Source organism: Galleria mellonella, unplaced genomic scaffold (assembly GCF_026898425.1).
Source record: "Galleria mellonella isolate WM207_F2 unplaced genomic scaffold, CSIRO_AGI_GalMel_v1 utg424, whole genome shotgun sequence".
Classification (NCBI taxonomy): Eukaryota; Metazoa; Arthropoda; class Insecta; order Lepidoptera; family Pyralidae; genus Galleria; species Galleria mellonella.
The window spans coordinates 2,255,941-2,278,628 of record NW_026442097.1 but is presented as its reverse complement, the minus strand read 5'-3'; the positions used below and the strand labels follow the sequence as shown (position 1 = coordinate 2,278,628).

General features: G+C 34.7%; 2 protein-coding genes across 5 annotated transcripts in view; one reads left to right on the top strand and one right to left on the bottom strand.

The window, feature by feature from the left end:
• The window catches only part of LOC113509241 (plasma kallikrein), a 71,837-nt gene extending 64,712 nt beyond the window's left edge, over window positions 1-7,125 (top strand). For both annotated transcript variants that reach the window (XM_052898290.1, XM_031914401.2), the window contains 3 exons: window positions 3,100-3,353; window positions 3,955-4,122; window positions 5,764-7,125. In XM_052898290.1, the coding sequence (XP_052754250.1) occupies window positions 3,100-3,353; window positions 3,955-4,122; window positions 5,764-5,996 (655 nt within the window). In that variant the 3' untranslated portion in view covers window positions 5,997-7,125. The remainder of the gene's footprint in view (window positions 1-3,099; window positions 3,354-3,954; window positions 4,123-5,763) is intronic.
• A 654-nt stretch (window positions 7,126-7,779) lies between these two features.
• Window positions 7,780-22,437, bottom strand: LOC113515651 (angiotensin-converting enzyme-like). 3 transcript variants are annotated; one of them, XM_052898289.1, is made up of 10 exons: window positions 22,356-22,437; window positions 18,188-18,558; window positions 16,621-17,009; window positions 15,680-15,868; window positions 14,371-14,477; window positions 13,030-13,175; window positions 12,180-12,288; window positions 9,961-10,439; window positions 8,829-8,984; window positions 7,780-8,070 (listed from the first exon to the last, which is right to left on the bottom strand). In XM_052898289.1, the coding sequence occupies exons 2-10, from the start codon at window positions 18,523-18,525 to the stop codon at window positions 7,908-7,910; spliced, it is 2,076 nt and encodes a 691-aa protein (XP_052754249.1). In that variant the 5' UTR covers window positions 18,526-18,558; window positions 22,356-22,437; the 3' UTR covers window positions 7,780-7,907. The 3 variants fall into 3 exon arrangements, with proteins under 3 accessions (XP_052754249.1, XP_052754248.1, XP_052754247.1); XM_052898288.1 differs by having other exon boundaries at window positions 22,363-22,433; XM_052898287.1 differs by having other exon boundaries at window positions 22,349-22,423.
• Window positions 22,438-22,688: the final 251 nt, after the last annotated feature.

Here is a 22,688-nt window from a genome sequence, read left to right as displayed (position 1 = left end):
TTTGCCCGTACGAGGTCGCCACTCAAGAAGCTTTCTTCCATCAGTCAGTTGTCGGTTCTTCGAGTTATGTGACAAGTTCAATTGCCACTTCAGCTTGCTTATCCTTCAGACTATGTCGGTTACTTTGGTTCTTTTGCGTGTATCCTCGGTTTGGTCATCATATTAGCCTTCAATTGTCCATTGCTGGATATAAGCCTCTCCCTTGGGGGGTTTTGCCAGTAGCTGCCATACTTGGCTGGCGCATTGGCAACCGCAGTTAAGCTTTTAGAGATGTTTTAAGAGGGACGTTGCTGCCCATCTCTCGTCCTTAGTCGCCTCTTACGACACACACGGGAAAGGTAACAGTGGCCCATTCTATGCCGGGACATATACGGCGAGAAAAGGAATAATATTTATAAATAAAAGAAAAAAAGAAATAATATAAAAAAGATTTAACTAGAAGTAACATAGAGCCTGAATATGACATAACTATATATATATATATATATATATATATATATATATATATATATATATATATATATATATATATATATATATATATATATATATATATATCATACCTACTTGTACAACAATTAGTCTATTACCCTAAGGTTATCTTGAAAGATTGCTCTTAGCAATAAGACCGCCTTATTGTACTTATACAACTGTATCATTATATTAGTCAATTACCTATATTGTATAATACAAATAAAGTATACTTATTCATTCATTCATATGTAATTCATGGTTATGTCATATATCTATTACATTATCTCGTATACGCCATTTTAATTAGGTAAAAATTTATCAGCGTATTTCTTTATTTTCTTATCAGTTCAATTTAGTACTATAGTCTGTTACGGATGATAATGGTCTATTAATTGTATTATCTCTGTTAATATTTAAAAAAAAAAAGTGAGTTTGTTATCTTTTAACGCCTTAACAGCTCGATCAATCGTTACATAAATAGATTTCCCCAATAGGCCAGCCTATGACTAAAGGTCCTGGACAGTCCAGAAAATACTCGAGTTTTCTCGATTAAAATACACGTAAGTTAGAGTGTTTACATTAAAATATAAATTGATATTAATATTGTGACGAACAAAGGTGCTGTATTTCTTTGCGGAGCAAAAAACAGCTTTTTGCGAAGCAAAATCTGTTTACCAATACATAATTTCGCGTTCAAAATTAAAATATTTGTTATCAATTCAATCGGTCAGTCAATCAATTAATCAAACAAGCAATCAATCAATCAATCAATTATTCAGTTTTATTAATGAATTAAATTAAATAAATTGCATTATTATAATTACACAATAATAATAAAAGAATCTACAGTAATTTTTCTTTCGTTTCTCCTTTACTTAAAGACTGTCTGGAAGAGATTGCTTTAGTAATAAGACTGCCTTTTGGACTTCAAATGTGTAATATATAATGATTATATATAAATAAATAATGATTTTAAAATGACGAATCTGTCAAGAGGATGTCCAAATTGTATTAAGAATTATTAATCAAACATATAAATAGTACTTAATTCCAATTATAGCCACAGAACCCGTTTACATGGGTTAAAATTATCTTGTACACGGTATAGAGGAATAACACCTGAGTTCTCAGGAATGGCAACACATGGGGTGTAACAAGGGCGAAACAGTATATTATATTATGTCCATTGTATTGCTTTTGTCTATAGGTGACGGTTACCACTTTCCACCAGGTCGTCAGCTCGTTTGCCATTCTAAGTTGTTTAAAAAACATAATAATTTAAAAAAGAATAACTGTCAAGTTTCCTGCGGGTTCCTCTCGGCAGATAACATCCCGAACCCAGTAGTAGAATCATAAAGAAATGACGTTCTAAAAGAGCTCATAAACAAGTTTATTTGAATAAAGACAATTTCTATTCTATTCGCATCAAAATTCTACGCAATTCGGATTTAAACTTTATTAGAGGCAATTAAGTTATATGGTAATGTAACTTCGTTATTTAGTAATGGGTTTATGAACTGTCTCAAAACGCTTGAGACAGTTCATAAACCCATTATTAAATACTTGTTAAAAACGCTTTTTTTGGGGAGAAAAATGTACCTACTCACTTTTATTTTTTCTTTTCCCTATTTTACTGTATTCTTTCAGAGAGAATATTAAATCTTATATATTAAATATATTTTCTATCTAGTTAGTTTTTTTTCAATTTTTTCTTTATATATAATAATATATTATAATAATTATTTAAATTCTATTTTGTATATTATTAAGACAATATAAAAAAATAGATTTCTTTATACTGTGCTATTAAGTCTAATCGTCTTCTTTAGTATTTTCAAATGACTTGAAAAAGAAGGAAGTTCTTAGCTAAAGAAGTCGGTAGCGGAATTAAACAAAATAATTTTAATTCAAACTAACCAGTCAAGGGTACTAGAAGAAGTAAATTTTATTCCACAAAAAAGGGCCAACTTCAATCGTATTTTTATTAAAAAACGAAACTAATAAATCGATTTTGATAAAATTTCTACGAGACTCACCTGTAAGCATATTAATTTAGGTAAAAAAGAAATTTCCAAATCGGTTTACAACTGATGAAGTTATGAGGTAACAAAAAAATACAAATTAATTGAGAATCTCCTTCTTTTTGAAGTCCGTTGCAAAAAATTACTTCAATCGTGACAACCAATCATTTCCGTTTAAAAATAAAATATAAATTGGTTATATAGAAATTTTATCGAAATAGGTCCAGTATTTAAATTTAATAATCGAAATAACTGGTTTCGTCACGATTGAAGTTGCTATTTTTTGTGGAGTAAAGTTTATTCCTTCTGGTACTCGTAAGACCCTTCACTGGTTAGTTGATTAGAATTATTTTGTTTAATTCCGCTACTATTAGTATGTGTGCGACTGCTAATACTTGAAATTTGACTGCCATTATTATTATTAACGTTGGCAGTCATACACATACTAATAGTAGCGGAATTAAACAAAATAATTCCAATCAAATAACCAGTGATATGGACTTCCGCAAAATAGCATGTAATTCTGAAAAATAAAAAAGACCTCAAAAATTTTTGTAAAGAAATAAATACATATACTTATTAATCAAATATTGTCACATTTCAGGTGTGGTGGATCTCTCATATCCCGGCGTCACGTGGTCACAGCGGGGCACTGCGTTGCCCGCGCCCAGCCTCGCCACGTGCGCGTCACTCTCGGCGATTATGTCATAAACTCAGCGGCTGAACCCTTACCGGCATACACGTTTGGCGTCAGATCAATAAAGGTCCATCCATTGTTCAAGTTCACCCCCCAAGCTGACCGATTCGACGTGGCTGTATTGACTTTGGACCGGAATGTACATTACATGCCTCATATAGGTAAGTTAATTTTAAATACTCTATCCGAAATTAGCGTGATAATTTTTTCAAGAGCTTTTAACTGTCCACTGTTGAACAAAAGCCTCCCCTTTTCGGAGTTTTGCCAGTAGTCGCCACGCTTGGCAGGCGGATTGGCAACCGCAGTTAAGCTTTTGGTGATGTTTTAAGAGCGACGCCACTAGCCATTCCTCGACCATTAAGTCTTTCCTTTAGTTGCCTCTTCCGATACCCACAGAAAAGGAAGGGGGAACATTATAACTACAAAGTCTTCTTTTCATTTAAGAGTTTCTTCTTGTCGGTGCAACTAATTCATGCATCTTCCTCCAGCCAGCTCTATCCCAGGCCATATCCTTTATCTTCCTATACGACATGATGCCTAGTGTTCCCATTATCTGTCCCATGTAGTTATTCCTCGGTCTTCCTCTTCCTCTTTTGCCCTCTATCTTTCCTTCTACTATGCTCTTAAAAAATCGTCACGTCGTATAAGGTAGTCCAGCATTTTGCCTCTTCTATTCTTTATTATTTCAACCAATGTTCTCTTCTCGTTCAATTATAAAGTAACATATTGAAAATATTAAAGTTTCTCCAATTCTTTTTCCAGCGCCAATCTGCCTACCGGAACGAGGGTCTGACTTCCTCGGCCAGTATGGCTGGGCTGCCGGCTGGGGTGCCTTAAGTCCAGGATCCAGACTTCGACCTCGTACCCTTCAGGCTGTCGATGTACCAGTCTTGGACAACCGAGTCTGCGAAAGATGGCATCGGGCTAATGGTAGGTAGTTATTTGCAATTTGGACTAGCAAACAGGCAAACAAGCTGACAGGCCAGATGGGAAACGGTAATCATCATGTTAACACTAATACATGGCTAGACAATGGCGGACCGGCATAAACGTAGCAGACAGGCCGTGCATATCAATACAGCGCAACGGACACTATACTACCATTTTTTTTAACGTCTGGAAAATACTTCATGCAGACCCATACACCTTGTGGGAGGTGAATGGGTACTGCAGGAATCCCCCCGTAAGGTGGGAGTGTACCCACCAAAAACCAGACGATATACCCTCGAGGTGCCATATGTCGGAGACAAGGGTTCGCTTTCGCACTCACCACATCTCCGACGGCACACCATACTACCCTGCAAATTTTATATTCATCGCGCGGATGAGACGCCCTCTTTGTAACACTATAACACTACGAGACTGTCTTTTTATTGCTTTGTAATTTTTATTATAATATACCTAATTAAGTAAAACTAAAACCGATAAATAATCGTATATTAAATACTATGACCGGAGTATTTATTAATGTTTTAATCAGACATATTTCTTGGAGACATGAATCAAGGGTATTATTGAACATACTACCTAATTGCACTACATTAATCTATAATAGCTCTCATGCATTGCCTTTTCTAAGGACTAAGATATTATTCCTTACTTTTTCACCCGATTCCAAAAAGAAGGAAGTTCCGGCTCGTCCCGGTGTTGCACGTTTTTACATTTTAAAAAATGGCCATTAAGGCTGCACACGCGACGGAAGTTTAAAAATGGAGTAACTTCTCCCGTTTTCCCGACATTTCTGTTCACTGCTCTGCTCCTATTGATTGTAGCGTGATGAAAAGTATATTATAAGCTGGCCAGGAGTATGAAGAATAATTGTACTAAGTTTCGTTAAGATCCATCGAGTAGTTTTTATTTCTATAACAAACATACAAACAGACAAAAATTTTACTGATTGCATTTTTGGCATCAGTATCGATCACTAATCACCCCCTAATAGTTATTTTGGAAATATATTTCATGTACAGAATTGACCTCGCTACAGATTATATATATAAGTATAGATTATCATCATCATATCAGCCGTTAACTATTAACTATTGAACATAGGCCTCCCCCATTAAGGGGGTTTTTCCAGTAATTGCCATTCTTGGCAAGCGGGTTGACAACCGCAGTTGGTCTTCTTTATTTGCTACACCATATCTCCGTCAGTTATAAAACGATTTGGAAAATTATATTTTTTATTCAAAAGGATTTACTTACAGATTAGTCCCATAGAAATTTTATCAAAGTCTGTGCAGTAGTTTAGTTTTTAAACCAAAATAACTGCCACAAATGAAGTCGGTTTTTTGTGGAACACAATCTTAAATTATAATTTCATTTCTATATTCCATCGTTCAAATCGAAATACTTCTATGTACCCACACACACACACAGAAACACAATAGTAGAAATAGAAGTAGAACAGAAGTAACAATGTTGACGACATCTGGTACATAATCTCCCTTTGGTAATGATATCATTTTAGATTATGTACCAAAATAAAAAAAGATTTGCTATCAGTAAATATTTTAATATTAGTTACTTTTCAAATTAGAAGCCTTAATTTCTTTTTGTTTTTCTTTACAGGTATAAACGTAGTCATATATCCAGAAATGCTCTGTGCCGGATATCGGGGCGGAGGGAAGGATAGCTGCCAAGGTGACAGCGGAGGGCCTCTAATGCTAGAAAGAGCTGGCAGATGGTACCTCATCGGCGTCGTCTCTGCTGGGTACTCCTGCGCGAGTAGAGGTCAACCTGGCATTTATCATAGAGTCGCTCATACTGTAGATTGGATCTCACATGCGACGACCCTCTCATAGCAGTCCGTCACTCTTAAAGAAGTCCGTCAAATTAATAGCAGTCCATCGAACTTATAGTAGTCCATCACTAAGTGGTCCATTACTATATAAGTAGTCAGCCACTCCATTTGTAGTTTATTACTACGTTAGAAGTCTGTCACTAACAAAGTCCGCTACTACATTAGTAGATCGTCAATAAAGAGTTCGCCACCGCATAAGTGTTCCGTCACTATCTAAGTAGTCCGTCGCTAAATTAGTAGTTCACTACCAAGTAGTCTATCACTACATAAGTATTTGGAGGCTACCACTATGGTCTGTTACTTAACAGACAATAATTCTACTCCAAAATATGAGTTTTCAATGAAAATTCTCTTGGAGTCTGTTATTCGTACTGATGATTTGTGAAGTTTATTTATATTATTTGTTGTTTAAAAGTTTATTAATATGTAGTTGCATTGAATTTTGAATTTTAAACTTAAAAGAATTGTATTCAAATTTGAGTGTACTTGGCCACAATAATGCTGTTTTATGTCCAGTCTTGTCAATCTTCCATTCTATTAATTTGAAAGTTTGAAATTAATAGTGACATTTCAAAACATTCCAATTTTAAAATATCACTAAATTAAAATTCGTAGAAAATTCTCTATGATTGTTTTTGTTTTCTATCAAATTGTAGTTTAGTATTTATTCTGCATATCAAAATTTAAGTAATTTATCAATAATCACTCAGCTCGATCAATTGTTGTATTCTCAGAGCGGGAGAGAGAAAAAAACTGTTAAAAAATAATTTGTCCATTATTCTTTTGGAAAGAGAACAAATATATCGCCTTACAAGAAATATAATTAAAAAAAAAGTATATTAAAATTACCGTTTTGAATTATAGATAGATAGATATAAAAATGTGATATTGATATTAATAATAACACATTGAAGATAGTAAAATATGTCAAAATATTGAGGAAAAAAAAATTTATAATTCATAAGTGCCTATAGCATATTGTAAATATTCTTTTTTTATAAATAGTTGTACAGGTCTCCGTTTATTTCTTTTTTATTTTCGTTTTACCAACTTCAATGTAAATAAATTAAGAATAATTAAGATGGCTTTAAGTAAATTATTTTCTATGTGCTTCTAATTTATTTTTTAAACACTTTTTTCACTACCACGTTTTCTTCGCTATTCTTATTTTTTTGTAGAGAAACAAAAAGTTGTAATTATTTAATGAAATGAATAAGTTAATAAATTGTATTTATTGTTAATTTAATTGGTTTGTTTTATTTTTAGGTGTTTAATTAGTTTATGAAACATTAAACTAATAATCCAAATGTTTATAAATAAAGAAAAAATCTAACCTTGACCGAGAATCACCTTTGTACCAGAGGGAGACTTTGTACAAAAATCTATTGCTTGGATGCTTCTATCCCATTCGTATTTCAACCGTGAAGCAGTTGTGTTTGCATGGCTGTGTTTCAGTTTAAAGGGTGGGATATGGCGTGAATTTACAGGGTACAGAGGAATAACACCTGAATCCTCAGGAATGGCAACGCATGGGGGATATCATGGGCGAAACAGTATACTCTGTTATGTCCATGGTACTGCTCATGTCTATAGGCGACGGTTACCACTTTCCATCAGTTGGGCCGTCAGCTTGTTTGCCATTCTAAGTTGTATAAAAAAAAAAGAGATGGTTTTAAATGCATTTCAAGAACTCAGTAGATAGTGGTGGCTCTGATTCATTCCTTATGGCAGTCTATGGGGAAGATGTATGTTCCAAAACAGACGATCACTGGATGAAACGATAATGAAAGTGATAGACATATTAATTCTTTTATTCTCTCTAAATATTAAATCGTCTAACACCCATTTTAAATATTTACGCTGACATATCCGTGTTCTGTAAATGCGCATCTTTCAATCTGATTCAGGCCTATTACCAACCGATGGGTATGTGATAAATGCGAACCAATTTCTCTAACAACTCCTGTAGAGGGCGGTAGTAGCGTAATAAAGCTTTCGACGATATGTCGGTGTCACCTGTCGTTGCTTGGAGGATCTCTCGCCAGTGTTGTGAGTGACCTCTGGACATGAGGTCTCTGGAATTTAAAAGGATTCAGTGATTGTATTTCCATTCTAACTAATAATATAAATCTGATTTTATTTATTTGTTTATTGTTTCTTAGTGCCTTAACGGCTCATTTGAATATCTTTAAACTTGTACAAAAGTCGTTTGCTTGGGTACCTCTGTCCCATTTGTGTTTCAACCGTGAAGCAGTTGTGTTTGCATGGCTGTTTCGGTTTGAAGGGTGGGATATGGCGTGAATTTACAGGGTACAGAGGAATAATACCTGAATCCTCAGGAATGGCAACGCATGGGGGGAACAGTATACTCAGTTATGTCCATGGTACTGCTCATGTCTATAGGCGACGATTACCACTTTCCATCAGGTGGGCCATCCATCAAATTGTCTGTAGAACCAATGTAAAAGTAACCTTTCAGATAAAAAAAAATCCAAATCGGTTTATAAATGACGGTGGCAGATACTTAGGGACATCCAAAATCCATACGGTAGCAACAAGTCAGCTAGTGCCATACAGCACATATCCTGCGCGCCTAGATAAAGAATCCGTTTCATTGGGGCTCCAGCCGGGGTCTGCAGAAGATTGTGGGAACGCTCCTGTGGGTCAAGGTCTAAGGTATTTATCATTATTGAAAGTCGGGCTCTTTCAAGCAGAAAACCTGCGACTCTGCAACCATTCCATGATCTTGTATGCTAGCCAAGATCGGATGTAGGAAACATAAAAAATGCAACCGAATTGAGAATCTTCCCGTTTTTTGAATGAATAAGCTTACTTCAATAGTTTTCCTGCTGCCTTGGAACCATAAATGTCACAGCGGTTCATCGCGATAGTTTTTGGTACATCTTCTGCAATCGATCTTCTGCCGTACACAGCTGCTTTGCAGAGAGCTTCGAACAGTTGATGCTGGATGAAGCTGCTGAGGAAATATCTAGAAATACAGAAGTTAGAAGATTAATATAAACTGGTTTTTGCTGGTGAATGGATATATGTGGTTTTAGGAAGAAGAAAAATCAATGAAGTAGATCATTTCTAGACTGCGTATTAAGATGAAACATGCAAAAGATTTTTAGTTCGACCATCAGCAATGACTGTGAAGACCTTATCCAATTTTGTGCATTAGTTTTTGCATAACGTCCGAACAAACATATAAGCAGCAAATAAAAATTAAAAAAATGATCGTTTTGCCTTCTAATTTTCTTATTTAGATTCCACATATTATTATTCTATTTTATTATCATGCAAATATATATAAAAAAAAAACTTAAGAATCTTTAGTACCACTTAAACTTCTTGGGATTATGTGGGATATATTACATTTTGTTCTCGAATAATAAGTATTGACATTAATATTTTGCTTCATAGCAAAGTCAATTTTTCTTAAATATCTCCCAAGTTCAATCATCTAGTTAAAATTTCATTATTTTGATATACAAAAAAAAAATGTTTTAATAGACATCGACGAAGGGGAAAGAGATTGTTAGTAATGGAGTTTGACAGCCCCATTGCCAGCAATATACCTTATTAGGTCGACCTCCACGTGGTTCCCCCTAGAAACCATCGTGAACAATTCTTGTTGAATTCGTCACGATGGGCTAACTGACCTACTTCATCTCCTCACCTATCATCCTTCATTGGTACCCCGCCGGTGTATATATATATATATAGCCGTATATATATATATATACATGCCGATCGCTCGGGTGGGGTTACCATTCCATTATCACCCATTAAAAAAAATATAGACATCGACGTTAATTTCTGAAATTACTCAACCCATTCACACACAAGATATTTTGTAAATGCTAATAAATTTTTGCTCCAATTTGAGAGATTTATTCTAATTTTTATCTTAACAAAAAATGTATCTAGCAAACGAAAGTGGTAAAACAACGTTCAGCTAGTACCTTATAAATGGCGTGTTATCAGGAACGTGGAATTTTGCTCCTATATCGAAATAATCTTCGCTCCTCACTTCTGGTGGTGCTATTCCCATTAATTCCTGGGACATCTTCCAGAAATCTTTATTCTGATTATCAAAATTAATTGTGCCTTCAAAATATTTCCATCTGTACTCATCTATTAGAAGTGCAAATGGTATTTGCGGTATTTTGTTTAGTGCTTGTTTAAGCATTAATATATTATCACTCGATTCGAATTCACGAAGTACTTCATTAACATCATCTTCTTGTTTCTTTTCATTAATATTATCATTATTTTCATTATTCCTGTCACAGTCATTAAGTTTATCATCATTTTCTTTTTCAAATTTATTAGTGTACAGAACAGAATCATTGACAAGCCCAAGTCTGTGCAAGTGTTGGGGTGTTAGCACGCCTTGCATTATTGTATCGCCTATGGTTTCATGAAGTGCAGTGTTTGCTTGCTGCAAAAGTGCAATAAATTTATATTATCTCATGAAATGAAGTTATTTTAATTATTTTATTATTGGACTAATACTATCCTGAGGAGGGAAAGGGATTGTTAGTAATGTAGACTTAGAATCCCATTGCTAGCAATATACCCAACCAGGTCAACCTCCTCGCGGTTCCCCCTGGAAACTATTATGGTTAATTTATGATGAATTCATCATGATGGGTTAACTGGCCTGTTTTCATCCTCATCTATCACCTTTCACTGGTGTTCCGCCAGCATATCCCGTTAGCGCAGGCAGGGTGGGGTTCAAATTCCATTTTCACCCATCAAAAAAAAATACTGTCCTGTTAAATTAGGATTTCAAATGTTGATATTGAATATGCAATAACTGGTCAACTTATGAAAGAACAATAATCCAGGTGAGTAAAACTATGCCTTTATACATACATACATACATATCTGTCACGCCTGTCTCCCATTAGGGTAGGCAGAAACAATGGAACGCCAAATGCTTCGATTCAAACAAACCTCTTTCGCTTCTTCCACATTCATCAATCATTTCATACACGCTCGCCGGTTACGGGTACTTTTAATTTGGCCCTTCTTCAGCACGTCACCTATTTGGTCGACATACGTCCGTCTAGGGCGGCCCCTACCGACATCTCCATTCATTGTTGCTCGATAAATTTCCTTTATCTTTTCAGTAAAATATCTCATACTACAGTTACAGAGAGAGTAACAGTATGGGATATTTCAGTGAAAGTAGGAAGTATGTCTTTTTATTTGCATGGTTGTTTCGGTTTGAAGAGTCGGATATGTCTGTAAAATTATAGAGTTATAAACCATAACGTTTTATAGGGCAATATGAATATCGATGCGTTATCTATATATTGGGTTCCTCTGCACATTGATGGCGGGGCAAAGGTCATTACGCATTTCGGTATCGTCCATATCGGTCGGATATTTAGATATTGCTATATATTATCCAATTCTACTACTTTAACCCTTCTAATACTTTAACCCTTAAATACCTGAAGTTTCAAATTTGATACCAGCGTTTTCATTGTTTCATTGTTAAATAAATTTAAATATTTTGATTACCGTAATGCCTAAAGTATCAAAAATGATACCATATGTTTTTTTCAAAATAAATATACAAAAATATCGTTTTGATTTTTTCACTATTTTTCCCCATTAGTAAACACAGTAATGGATACACTTATATATTTTTTAATTTGATTTAAAAAATCAGGCTTTTAAGGATTAATTTTCAGGAATAGCAACATTTGAGTATGTCAGAGGGAGAATTTGTACAAAAGTCGATTGCTTGGGTACCTCTGTCCCATTCGTGTTTCTAACGTGAAGCAGTTGTGTTTGCATGGCTGTATTTCGGGTGGGATATGGCGTGAATTTACAGGGTACAGAGGAATAACACCTGAGTCCTCAGGAATGGCAACGCATGGGGGGTATCATGGGCGAAACAGTATGTGTGTGTACTGTTATGTCCATGGTACTGCTCATGTCTATAGGCGACGGTTACCACTTTCCATCAGGTGGGCCGTCAGCTTGTTTGCCATTCTAAGTCGTATAAAAAAAAAATGTCTAGATGACAGTTCCAACTTCCCGTGAACTAGATCCTTAGTCTATTTAACAAATTTAAATGCAGTAAAAAAAGCCTTTAAAGCTAAATATAATAATGTAATAACAGCTGATATTGTTTTTGAAAGAGATATAAATTTTCCATACTTACTCTAAACAGACCTGGTTGTTCCTGGTAAGCCATATAATATTGGATATGTCCAAGTTCGTGGTGCAGCACGTAGAAGTCTTCCAAAGTGGTACCAGAGCAGTACAAAAGTCTTAAATAGATATGTCTTTTAAAAAAAAAATTCAGTCGTGTTAAACCAGTTACTTTGGCATAAAAACTAAACTACAGATATTTGTTAAATTTTCCATGGGACCAATTTGAAAGTATATGCTTTTAGATGAAATATAATTTTCGGAGTTATGAGGTAACATACATAAAAAATACAACTGAATTAAGTACTTCTTTCAATTTTGAAGTTTGAAAATATCAAAATCAAAGGCTATTTTATAAAAATCTTTTCTTTTTTAAAATCATTTATTTAAATTCTACACTTTTTTATTTTATTAACCTTGTTAATTTAAACTTTTGGCTTGTTAATTAATAATGTAATAAATAAATAAATTGTTTTGTGATTATCAACATTTAATTCCGTTAATCGACTACTATTGCTGATGATGGATTTCAACAAAAGATCTTCAAAAATCAACAAAGTTTAAAATAGACAAAAAAATTTATAACGCTTTTTGCATCTATAAGACTTTTCAACGAAATTTGTTTAAAATTTTAAATGAAAGATGAACAAAAATGTACTGCATTTGGATTGTTTCCTCTTAGTTACTTGAAAATAATGGTTGCCAGGTGAAAATAGGTAATAATTTTGATATATTTGGTCAAGATTCATTAAAAAATCCTATATCTGCAGAAGACAGTATCGAGATCTTACGTTAATAGGTTTTATTTTAATTACACAGATTTCTGAATGATACTCGTATGTGAATAAAAACTTTTTTACCTAAAATCGCCATCTTTAAACATGTCCGCCGCAGATCCATGGCAGCGCGTAACGTGCGTTTCCCGCGTAAATATGGATTCGCGCCAAAATGTGTCAGTCATTGGCGGTAAACCTAACGATAGGTAGAAGTCTTCAGCTCGTTTCACCTATAATGTAATTAGTATTATTGGAGATATAGATAATATTATCTCAGATTTTATGGATGATAATGAAATGGTAACTCCATCTGCGTTAACGGTATACACTGGCGGAGCATTAGTGAGCGATGATAGATGACGATTAAAGCGTGTTCGTTAGCCAATCGTGATGAATTCCACTAGAATTAACCAACATAGTTTCCAGGGGGAACCTCGTGGAGGTCGATCCGATTAACTAACTAATTTTGTAATTAATTAAAATCCATTTTCCCACTATCTCAAGTTATTAGATGATAATATAGTCAACTTTGAGGCATTTTCATTAACCTTTTGTCTCTAAAATTGAAATTTCATTTTGATATCGCAACGATATTTTTATTCTAAATATGAACTAAATTTATACTCGATAATCCGGATAATGGATTTCAAATCAAATCAAACAATAATTAAATTTTAATATTTTTTTTTTATATTTAATGAGTTTTACATACGTTCTTTAGACAATACGATGTAAAAAAGTTACTACATGTTTTATTGGTGTCCTTGAGTGTAAATGCTTTTTATTCGTATATTTGTATAATTTTTTTTTGTACATCAAATGGAGAAGAATTTGATTTATTCTTCTGTACATAGTAGGTGCATTAGCGTACTTATTTATTTATTCTTCATTGTACACACCAATTATACATAAAAATATGACTTAGGTTATCAAATGTACAAAGGCGAGCTTAACTCTAATAGAGTTCTCTTCCAGCAACACGCAAAGTGGAAAGGAGCATCAATGTCAGCGGGTAGAGCGGTGTACAATATTGTGACAATTTTCAAAGGCACGAGACAAACTTAAATTATATAAATATATGTAATTAATTACATTTTATGTAATCGTAGGGTAGTCGAGGGGGTAAGGGATTGTTGGTAATGCGGACTACCAGTCCCATTGCTAGCACCCTGTCAGGCCTCGTGGTTCTACCTGGAAACCATCGTGCTGAATTCCAGATGTATTCATCAGGATGGGCTAACTGACCTGCTTTTTCATCCTCATCTATCATCTCTCACTGGTGCCCCGCCTGCGTATACTATTAGCGCAGGCGGGGCACCAGTGAGGTGAGTGAGTTATCATTCCATTATTATATATTAAAGAAAAAAGACCATACGGCGATATATAGTTGCTAGTAAAGATTTGTTAGAACGTAACAAGATTTACCATATGCATAGTCGTCCAATTAAGTTTCTTGATACTTTCATCCAAGTTTAATGTCTGTGGTATGATCATGTCTAATAAATGTTCCCAGTTCTGCGACCACAGATTGCCTGAAATTAAATAATTAAAATGGTCGAATATAGCATTAAACTTTGCTAATTCTTGTCACTAGATAAGTATAATTAAATTTTATTGACCTCTGACTAGCCCTCATATAATGGTATCTGTTATTTATTTATTTAGAATATAATATCAAATGGAGGCGTATGTAATGGACACACACAATATATCTTATTCATATTTCTTTTTATTATTATTTTTAATAAGGAATTTCGCGACTGACTCTTGGCCACAACAGAATATCAGTGTTTTGCTCTTTTGAGGGCAAACCAATAAACTGAGTTGTGACCATTTTGTGTTACTACAGCACGCGCGTGAAGGAAAAAAAAGGAAATTGTTGTTTTATATATTTTGCTTTTTGTTTTTTTTTGTTGCTTTTTTTCTTTTCTATCTTTTATCTTTTTTACTGTGTATCATGTGTATGTTTGTATTGTAATTTGTGTGCTGTAAGTAATGTAAATAAATTATCTATCTATCTACCTTTGAAGATGATTGGTCCCTAAGCAAAATTGGAGATCAAATATTAGATGACGCTGGAATCCAGACTTATGATTTTTGTTGATTATTTCGTAATTAAAGCTAATTTGAAGCAACATCATAAAAAATATCAATTTGTCAAAATAAAAAAATAAATGTAAATTCTTGTAATATTTTGCTGTTATGTGTTCAGCGTGGAATATTACTTAGGGGCCAAAACCTGCTTGTTTCCGCTTTGACTGCAAGGATGAGTTCGAGATTCAAACACGGAAAAATTTCTACGAAACAAATGAAATGAAAAATTAAGTTGATGAAACAAAACAAAGCAGTATAGTACCAGTAAAATAACTAATACTAGATTAATCATTTCTATCTATCCTCATAGGACGATTTTTCAAGACTCTTCTTAAGATGTGGAAGTATTGTATCAGATTGGTTTTTATTATCATTACTTCCGCTGTTAATTATCCACTGTTGAACATAAGCCTTCCCTATAAGAGGAGTTTTGCTAGTAGTTGCCACGCTTGGCAGGCGGTTTGGCAACCGTAATTAGGCTTTTAGAGATGTTTTAAGAAGGAGCTTACTGCTCATCCCTCCACCATAAGCTCCCTTAGTCGCCTCTTACGACATCCACGGAAAGGAAGGGGTGGTTCATTCTATGCCGGGATTTATAAGCCGATTGTCATCAGATTGGTTAAATTCACTAAAATCTTACCAAGTAAATGTGCTGGTAAATACCCGTACTCGGGTACCAAGTCTCCGTATCGCTTTCTTAGGTAATATCTGGCCACACCATGAAGAAGTTGATACAGTGGACGTACTTGATCATTTAGTTGACGAGAGAGTAATCTCAAGTTTGGTACTTCTAGCTCATCTCGCCAAGCTGCCCCTATATCGGCATAGCCTGAAAAATGTATGAATGAATTCTTTGTTGAACATACAATTTTATTCTAAAGTAATTATATCTTATCGTCTAATTCTGGCATAGAAAGAGCCACCTCCTCCTTTTCCGTAAGTGTCATAAGAGAAGATTAACTTAATGTCCAATTGATGGGTAGTAGCGTCTCTTAAAATATCACCAAAGCCTAGCTGTGGTTGACAATTCGCATGCCAAGAGTGGCAACTACTGGCAAAGCCTCTCAAGGGGGAGGCTTATGTTCAGGAATGTAATGATCGAGTTCAAAAACTAGTCGGAGATCCCCGAAATTAAAATGTGTGTAAAGCCGACAGAAATAATTACAATGCAGTATGACATATTTATTATTATGATTCTCTCATTTACCAGATATACATATTAGTTTCAAATTAATTTACAATCTAATTATCATCATCATATCGGCCGTTAATTGTTCACTGCTGAACATAGGCCTTCTTCATAAGGGCGGGGTTAGCCACGCTTTGAAAGTGTTAGTTGCCACGCTTGGAAAGTGGGTTGGCAACCACAGTTAAGTTTTTGGTGATATTTTAAGAGCAATGCTGCTGCCTATCTCTCGACTGTTAGTTTACTCAGTTGCTTCTTACGACACCCACGGGAAAAGAAGTCTCCACGTATTTCAATCTAATTTTGTCGATCAATGTGCATATTTCCACCAAGGTCTTTAAGTTGTAAAAAATATTTACGGCCTATATTTCTGAAAATATCGTTAACATAATTACCACTTCTTCTTGCAGCTACATTTTCGAGATCCACTAATTGGCGGTACGGTATCTTCATGAGTGGTCCCACTTTTTCCCTCCACGTCAACCATAGCCATCTCAACACTTCCTCTTTCTTCGAAAAAGCCATCAATTTGTCAAAATCTGCATCATCGTTTAGACAAACAGCATTGTTAGAGTCATCGTGATGATTAGTAGCAACTTTGGATGCTACATATACTTCATCTATGTCTTGTGAAGTCACAACTTCGTTAATTGCTATTAAATAATTTTCAATAGCATTTTCAGTTTCTGCTAGATTGTTTACAGTTAAGTTCCGTTCACTGGGTATGCATATATTTACTTCTGAGTATATAGCTTGTAATTGTTCATACAATGCACTGGCGACCCTTTAAAAATACAATTTCCATTAATAAAATTATGTCATTACCTCGTTTTTCAAACTATGTTTTTTTGGATGTAAGATTTTAGAAGGATTATCGTAGTTATTTGAGTATTGGGGCTTCTAGAAGATGAGGAGATGAGATGCCAAATCTATATAATCATTATAACCAGGATGGACAGAGGTACTAGGGATTTTTAGTGACAAAAATGGAATGGTAATCTTGCTTGTGCTAATGGTATACGCTGGTGGCGCTCCAGTGAGAGATGATATAAGTGAGAATCAGAGCAGGTCATGGGTTCGAAGTGGAACTGCGTTGAAGTTGACCTGATAGGGATTGCTTGCTAGCAAAGGGGCTGTTAGATTCCTTTTATTAACAATCCCTTTCCCTCTAGGTACTGTGGGCACCACAACGTTTTCTCTGATGTCCAACGTACTTAGAGATGACAGTTACCACTTTTCATTAGGTGGGTTGTTGGCTTGTTTACCATTCTATGTTTCATAAAGAAATTATCATAATTATCAATTGTTGATCATAAGTTGTTGTGTTGGTAACCACGCCTGCACTATCGGTATACACTGGCAGGGCGCCAGTGGAAGATGATAGATGAGAATGAATGCAGGTCAGTTTGCCCACCATGATAAATTCGACAAAAGTTAACCATGATGGATTCCAGGGGGAACCGCGTGGAGGTCGACCTAAGAAGGTATATTGCTAGTAATGGAGCTATTAATCCTCATTACTAAGAATTCCTTTCCCCCCCATCATAAGTAGTTGGAATTATCATAGTATTGTATATAGTTATTTCATGTACAGGATACCTGAAGGTCCTTAGTGACAATCAGCTCTGCAGTTTTTTGATTATTTATGAACGTGAGCATTATGTGAATCACAATTGAGTATTGTGGGGGAATGGCTATCAAAATGTGATAGTAGACAGTACTTCAATTAATGTTATGATTTTTCTATCTATTTTTTTTATTTATTTATCTATCTACGCCTCGGCTTCGCACGGGTAAAAAGTTAGAAGAACTGTAATTGTTTTTCAACCAACTTTACTGATAATTTCCGGGTTTTCTGGAATCTTATAGGTTTCAACTAGCCATTTGACAATCTTAAAGCATTTGGGTACGCAATTAATAGAGCATTACATATAAAAATAAAATAATTAAAAAATATATTACCTGGTCTCTCTATAAGTGTATTTAGGCTCTCTGCACAGAAGGTACGTCTGTCGCCTTTGCGCGCTTGTTAACAAGTGACGTTTTACCAGTTCCGCCAACCGACTGCACGTTTCTTGTTGCCATATGATCCGTTGCTTTTGATATTTCGCCGATTTAGCTGGCAATACTGGGTTTCGAGGATCGAACGAGGATGCCCAAGCTATATCTGCGGCTTGTGCATTGAATTTGATTACATTATGGTTGATTTCTTCAAATAATTCTCGGATGTGTATATCTTCAAGGCAGAAACAATAATATGGTATTGTCAGTATCATTAAACCCACTGTGACGATTTTCATTTTGTTATTATTTTTGTCATAGTTTGAAGTTTGCTGTAGTTGAACAGTAAATATGGTAAAATATATTGAATCAGTATGAATGAATGAATCATTTAAATAGTAATTCACTAGTTTTTACACACGGTTTTCACTGTTATGTTACTGAAGGTCTAATTTAAAAACTGTGGGGTTGCTCTTAAAATAAATTCCAAAAGAACAATATTGTAATTGAGACGTTTCGCGCTTTTGACTAGCAACACTAGCGACATAATGGTTCCATACTGTTCTAATAGATGCATATTAGTGTAACTTGTCAATGCGAACTATTGTAAACCGATCCCAATTATAACCTAATTCCTAACTCTTGTTCCATGAGTGCAGTGTACAATTGTCATTGGCAATAGATTGGATTGATATTGGTATTAGATTCAAGAGTAGGCCTGCTCATGTACTCGTATGTTTTGTCTTGACGCGCCATCTAGAAATAGCCTATTCCATTGTTTTTTTTTTTTATTACACTATCCACTTCTAAAATCCAGTTCGAACAGAAGACTTGCTACTAATAAATGTGAAAGTTTAAAAATATGTTTGGATGTTTAAATGCTTGTATGTTTGTTACTGAATCATGCTAAAACAGCTAAACGGAATCAAATGATTTACCAGAGGGAGACTTTGTACAAAAGTCGATTGCTTGGATACCTGTGTCCCATTCGTGTTTCAACCATAAAGCAGTTGTGTTTGCATGGCTGTGTTTTGGTTTGAAGGGTTTTTTTTTGATGGGTGAAAATGGTATGGTAACCCCGCCTGCGCTTCAACCGTAAAGCAGTAGTGTTTGCATGGCTGTGTTTTGGTTTGAAGGGTTTTTTTGATAGGTGAAAATGGTATGGTAACCCCGCCTGCGCTAACGGGATATATTGGCGGAGCACCAGTGAAGGGTGATAGATGAGAATGAAAACAGGCCAGTTAGCTCATCATGATGAATTCATCAGGAATTAACCATGATAGTTTCCAGGGGGAACCGCGAGGAGGTCGACCTGGTTAGGTATATTGCTAGCAATGGGATTCTCAGTCTCCATTACTAACAATCCCTTTCCCCCCTAGTTTGAAGGGTGGGATATGGCGTGAATTTACTGAGTACAGAGGAATAACACCTAAGTCCTCAGGAATGGCAACGCATGGAGGAGTATCATGGGCGAAACATTATACTCTGTTCTGTCCATGCTACTGCTCATGTCTATAGGCGACGGTTACCACTTTCCATCAGGTGGGTTGCAGCTTGTTTGCCATTCTAAGTTGTATAAAAAAAAGACTGATTGATTTTTTTTTATCAATTTTACTCCCTAATCTTCAATATGACGCGCTTTCGTCCAGATATCTGATTCTAATTTCCCCCTACATTTTATTATCAGGTAAGCAGGCGAAAATTGATCTCTGATAACGGCACTCTAATACCCATCGTCCGCTATCAGGGACGTGACATTTCACTTAATTTTACCGATTACAACAGTGATTAATTTATTGATTAAATTTTGTACTGGTCATTACTTGAGACTTTGTTTTTTTCAGACCAATTTCAAAAAAGGAAGTTCTTAATTCGAATGTATTTTTTTTGTGTTTGTTACCTTAGAGCTTAACCGTTTATGAAACGATTCGAAAATTTCTTTTTTTTTATTTGAAAGGATGTATTTTCCGATTCTTTTTTATGGTACTTAAAATGGCAAACAAGCTGACGGCTCACCTGATGGAAAGTGGTGATCGTTGCCTATAGACATGAGCACTATCATGAACATACCAGAGTAATTTATTTAAATTTATTTCTTCCATGTAACCCCCCATGCGTTGCCATTTATTTACAGGATATAGAGGAATAACACCTAAGTTCTCAGGAATGGTAGCGCATGGGAGGTAACATGGGCAAAATAGTATTTTTTTTATACAACTTAGAATGGCAAGCAAGCTGACGGCCCATGATACATGAGTAGCCCATACATGAGTAGTACTATGTTATGTCCATGGTACCGCTTATGTCTATAGACGACGGTTACCACATAGACATGAGCAGTACCATGGATATAATAGAGTATACTGTTTCGCCCATGATATCTCAACTGAAATTAATCAACTATGGCAAAAAATGAACTATTTTTCAAATAAATTGTGTTCCACAATAGAAAAACTTATTTTGACTTAAAAACTAAACTAATAAACCGATTTTAATAAAATTTCTATAGGACCAATTAATAAGTATACACCTTTAGATAAAAAAAAAATATATATTTTTCAAATTGGTTTACAACTGACGGAGTTATGAGGTTATAAAAAAAATACAACCGAATTGGACCTATTTTTTTTAAAGTCGAAGAAAATATAATGAACTAGCGAACCTTCTATGCTTCGCACGAGTAGAACGTTTTTTTTTATACAACTTAGAATGGCAAACAAGCTGATGGCCCATCTGATGGAAATTGGTAACCGTTGCCTATAGACATGAGCAGTACCATGGACATAACAGAGTATACTGTTACGCCCATGATACCCCTCATGCGTTGCTATTCCTGAGGACTCAGGTGTTATTCCTCTGTACCCTGTAAATTCGCTGCCATATCCCAGCCTTCAAACCGAAACACAGCCACGCAAACACAGCTGCTTCACGGTAGAAAAGCGAATGGGACAGAGTTACCCAAGCAACAGACTTTTGTACAAAGATAGATAATAAAAGATTTTTATTTTTTAAATAAAACACAGCCAATGATACTGGCTGATAATGTAACTTTTTATAGGTGAAAGAATTTTTGAAATCAGCTAATTTTTCTTCTATCCCTATACTCTATTTGACTTTATCTAATACAAATTAAACCTCTTTATGCACTAACAATACATATTTATTTTATTTATTTGAATATTATAAAATAACTAGCTGACTCGGCAAACGTTGTTTTACCATGTACATTATTTCTAGAACTATATATGAAAATATATCATACTACAATTATTATACTCAATTGCCATCTTGCAACCCTATTGTATGTATGTATGTATTTTTCAATGCTAAATCATATTAAAATAAAAATACAAAATTTTGTCAAAAAAATAAAAAAAAAAATTTTGTGGTGGGTCACCCTTATCATTGTGGGGTATGAAAAATAGATGTTGGCTGATTCTCAGACCTACCCAATATGCACACAAAATTTCATGAAAATCGGTAAAACCATTTCGGAAGAGTTTGGTAACAAACACCGCGACACGAGAATTTTATATATTAGATAATATGTAAAAATTATTATAATTGTTATAACTTTTTTTTTTTAAATTATCCTATTTTTTTTTTATTATAAATTTACTTAATAATCAGAAGATGGGCAGTAGCGTATCTCTTAAAACATCATCAAAGCCTAACTGCGATTGCCAACCTGTCTTGTTGTTGCCAAGCGTGGCAACTACTGGCAAAACCCTCCTTATGAGGGAGATGTATGTTCAGCAATGGACAGTCAACAGCTGATATAATAATAATAATATAATAGTTTTATTAAAAAAAGGTAAAAATGAAATTATAGTACGGGGTTTGGTTTATTAAGTGAGTAATCACATTGTTGGAATGATTTGCAAGTAAAAAATATTCTACGTCATTTTATTTTATTTTATTTCGATTATTGTTTTGAAATTACACGATTTGTTGTATAACTTATTGGTATTTTTTTTTTTATTTAGTCATTATTTTTTTTAAGTATTATATTTAAATTTGATTGCAACAAACGCAAATTCGAAAATAAGAATATTAAAATAAAGTTCTGGTCAATTTAAAAATGCAGCTATTAGACGAAATTTAAATTTTCAAAAATCGAACACTTCACTAAATACCACAGATGATGAATAATTCCAGACTATGCTGTTATTTAGTGTACGTCACAGGTAGGGGCCCGTATTAAGACTGAATCACAACTCCGGAGGCGCAAGGAATGTTTTATTTGTGCCGTGACATTAGGCTGCCAGTACACGAATATAGGAAAGCGGGAGCGATAAAAGTTTTTTTAGCTACTTTTTTAATACAACTGTGGTGGTAAACAAGCATATAACCTGTTTGATGGTAAACAGGGTTACTGCAGCCTATGGGCAAAGCGTAAACAGTAAATACTTTTTCAGTTACTTTTTTTTATAACTATGGTGGCAAACAAGCATATGGTCCG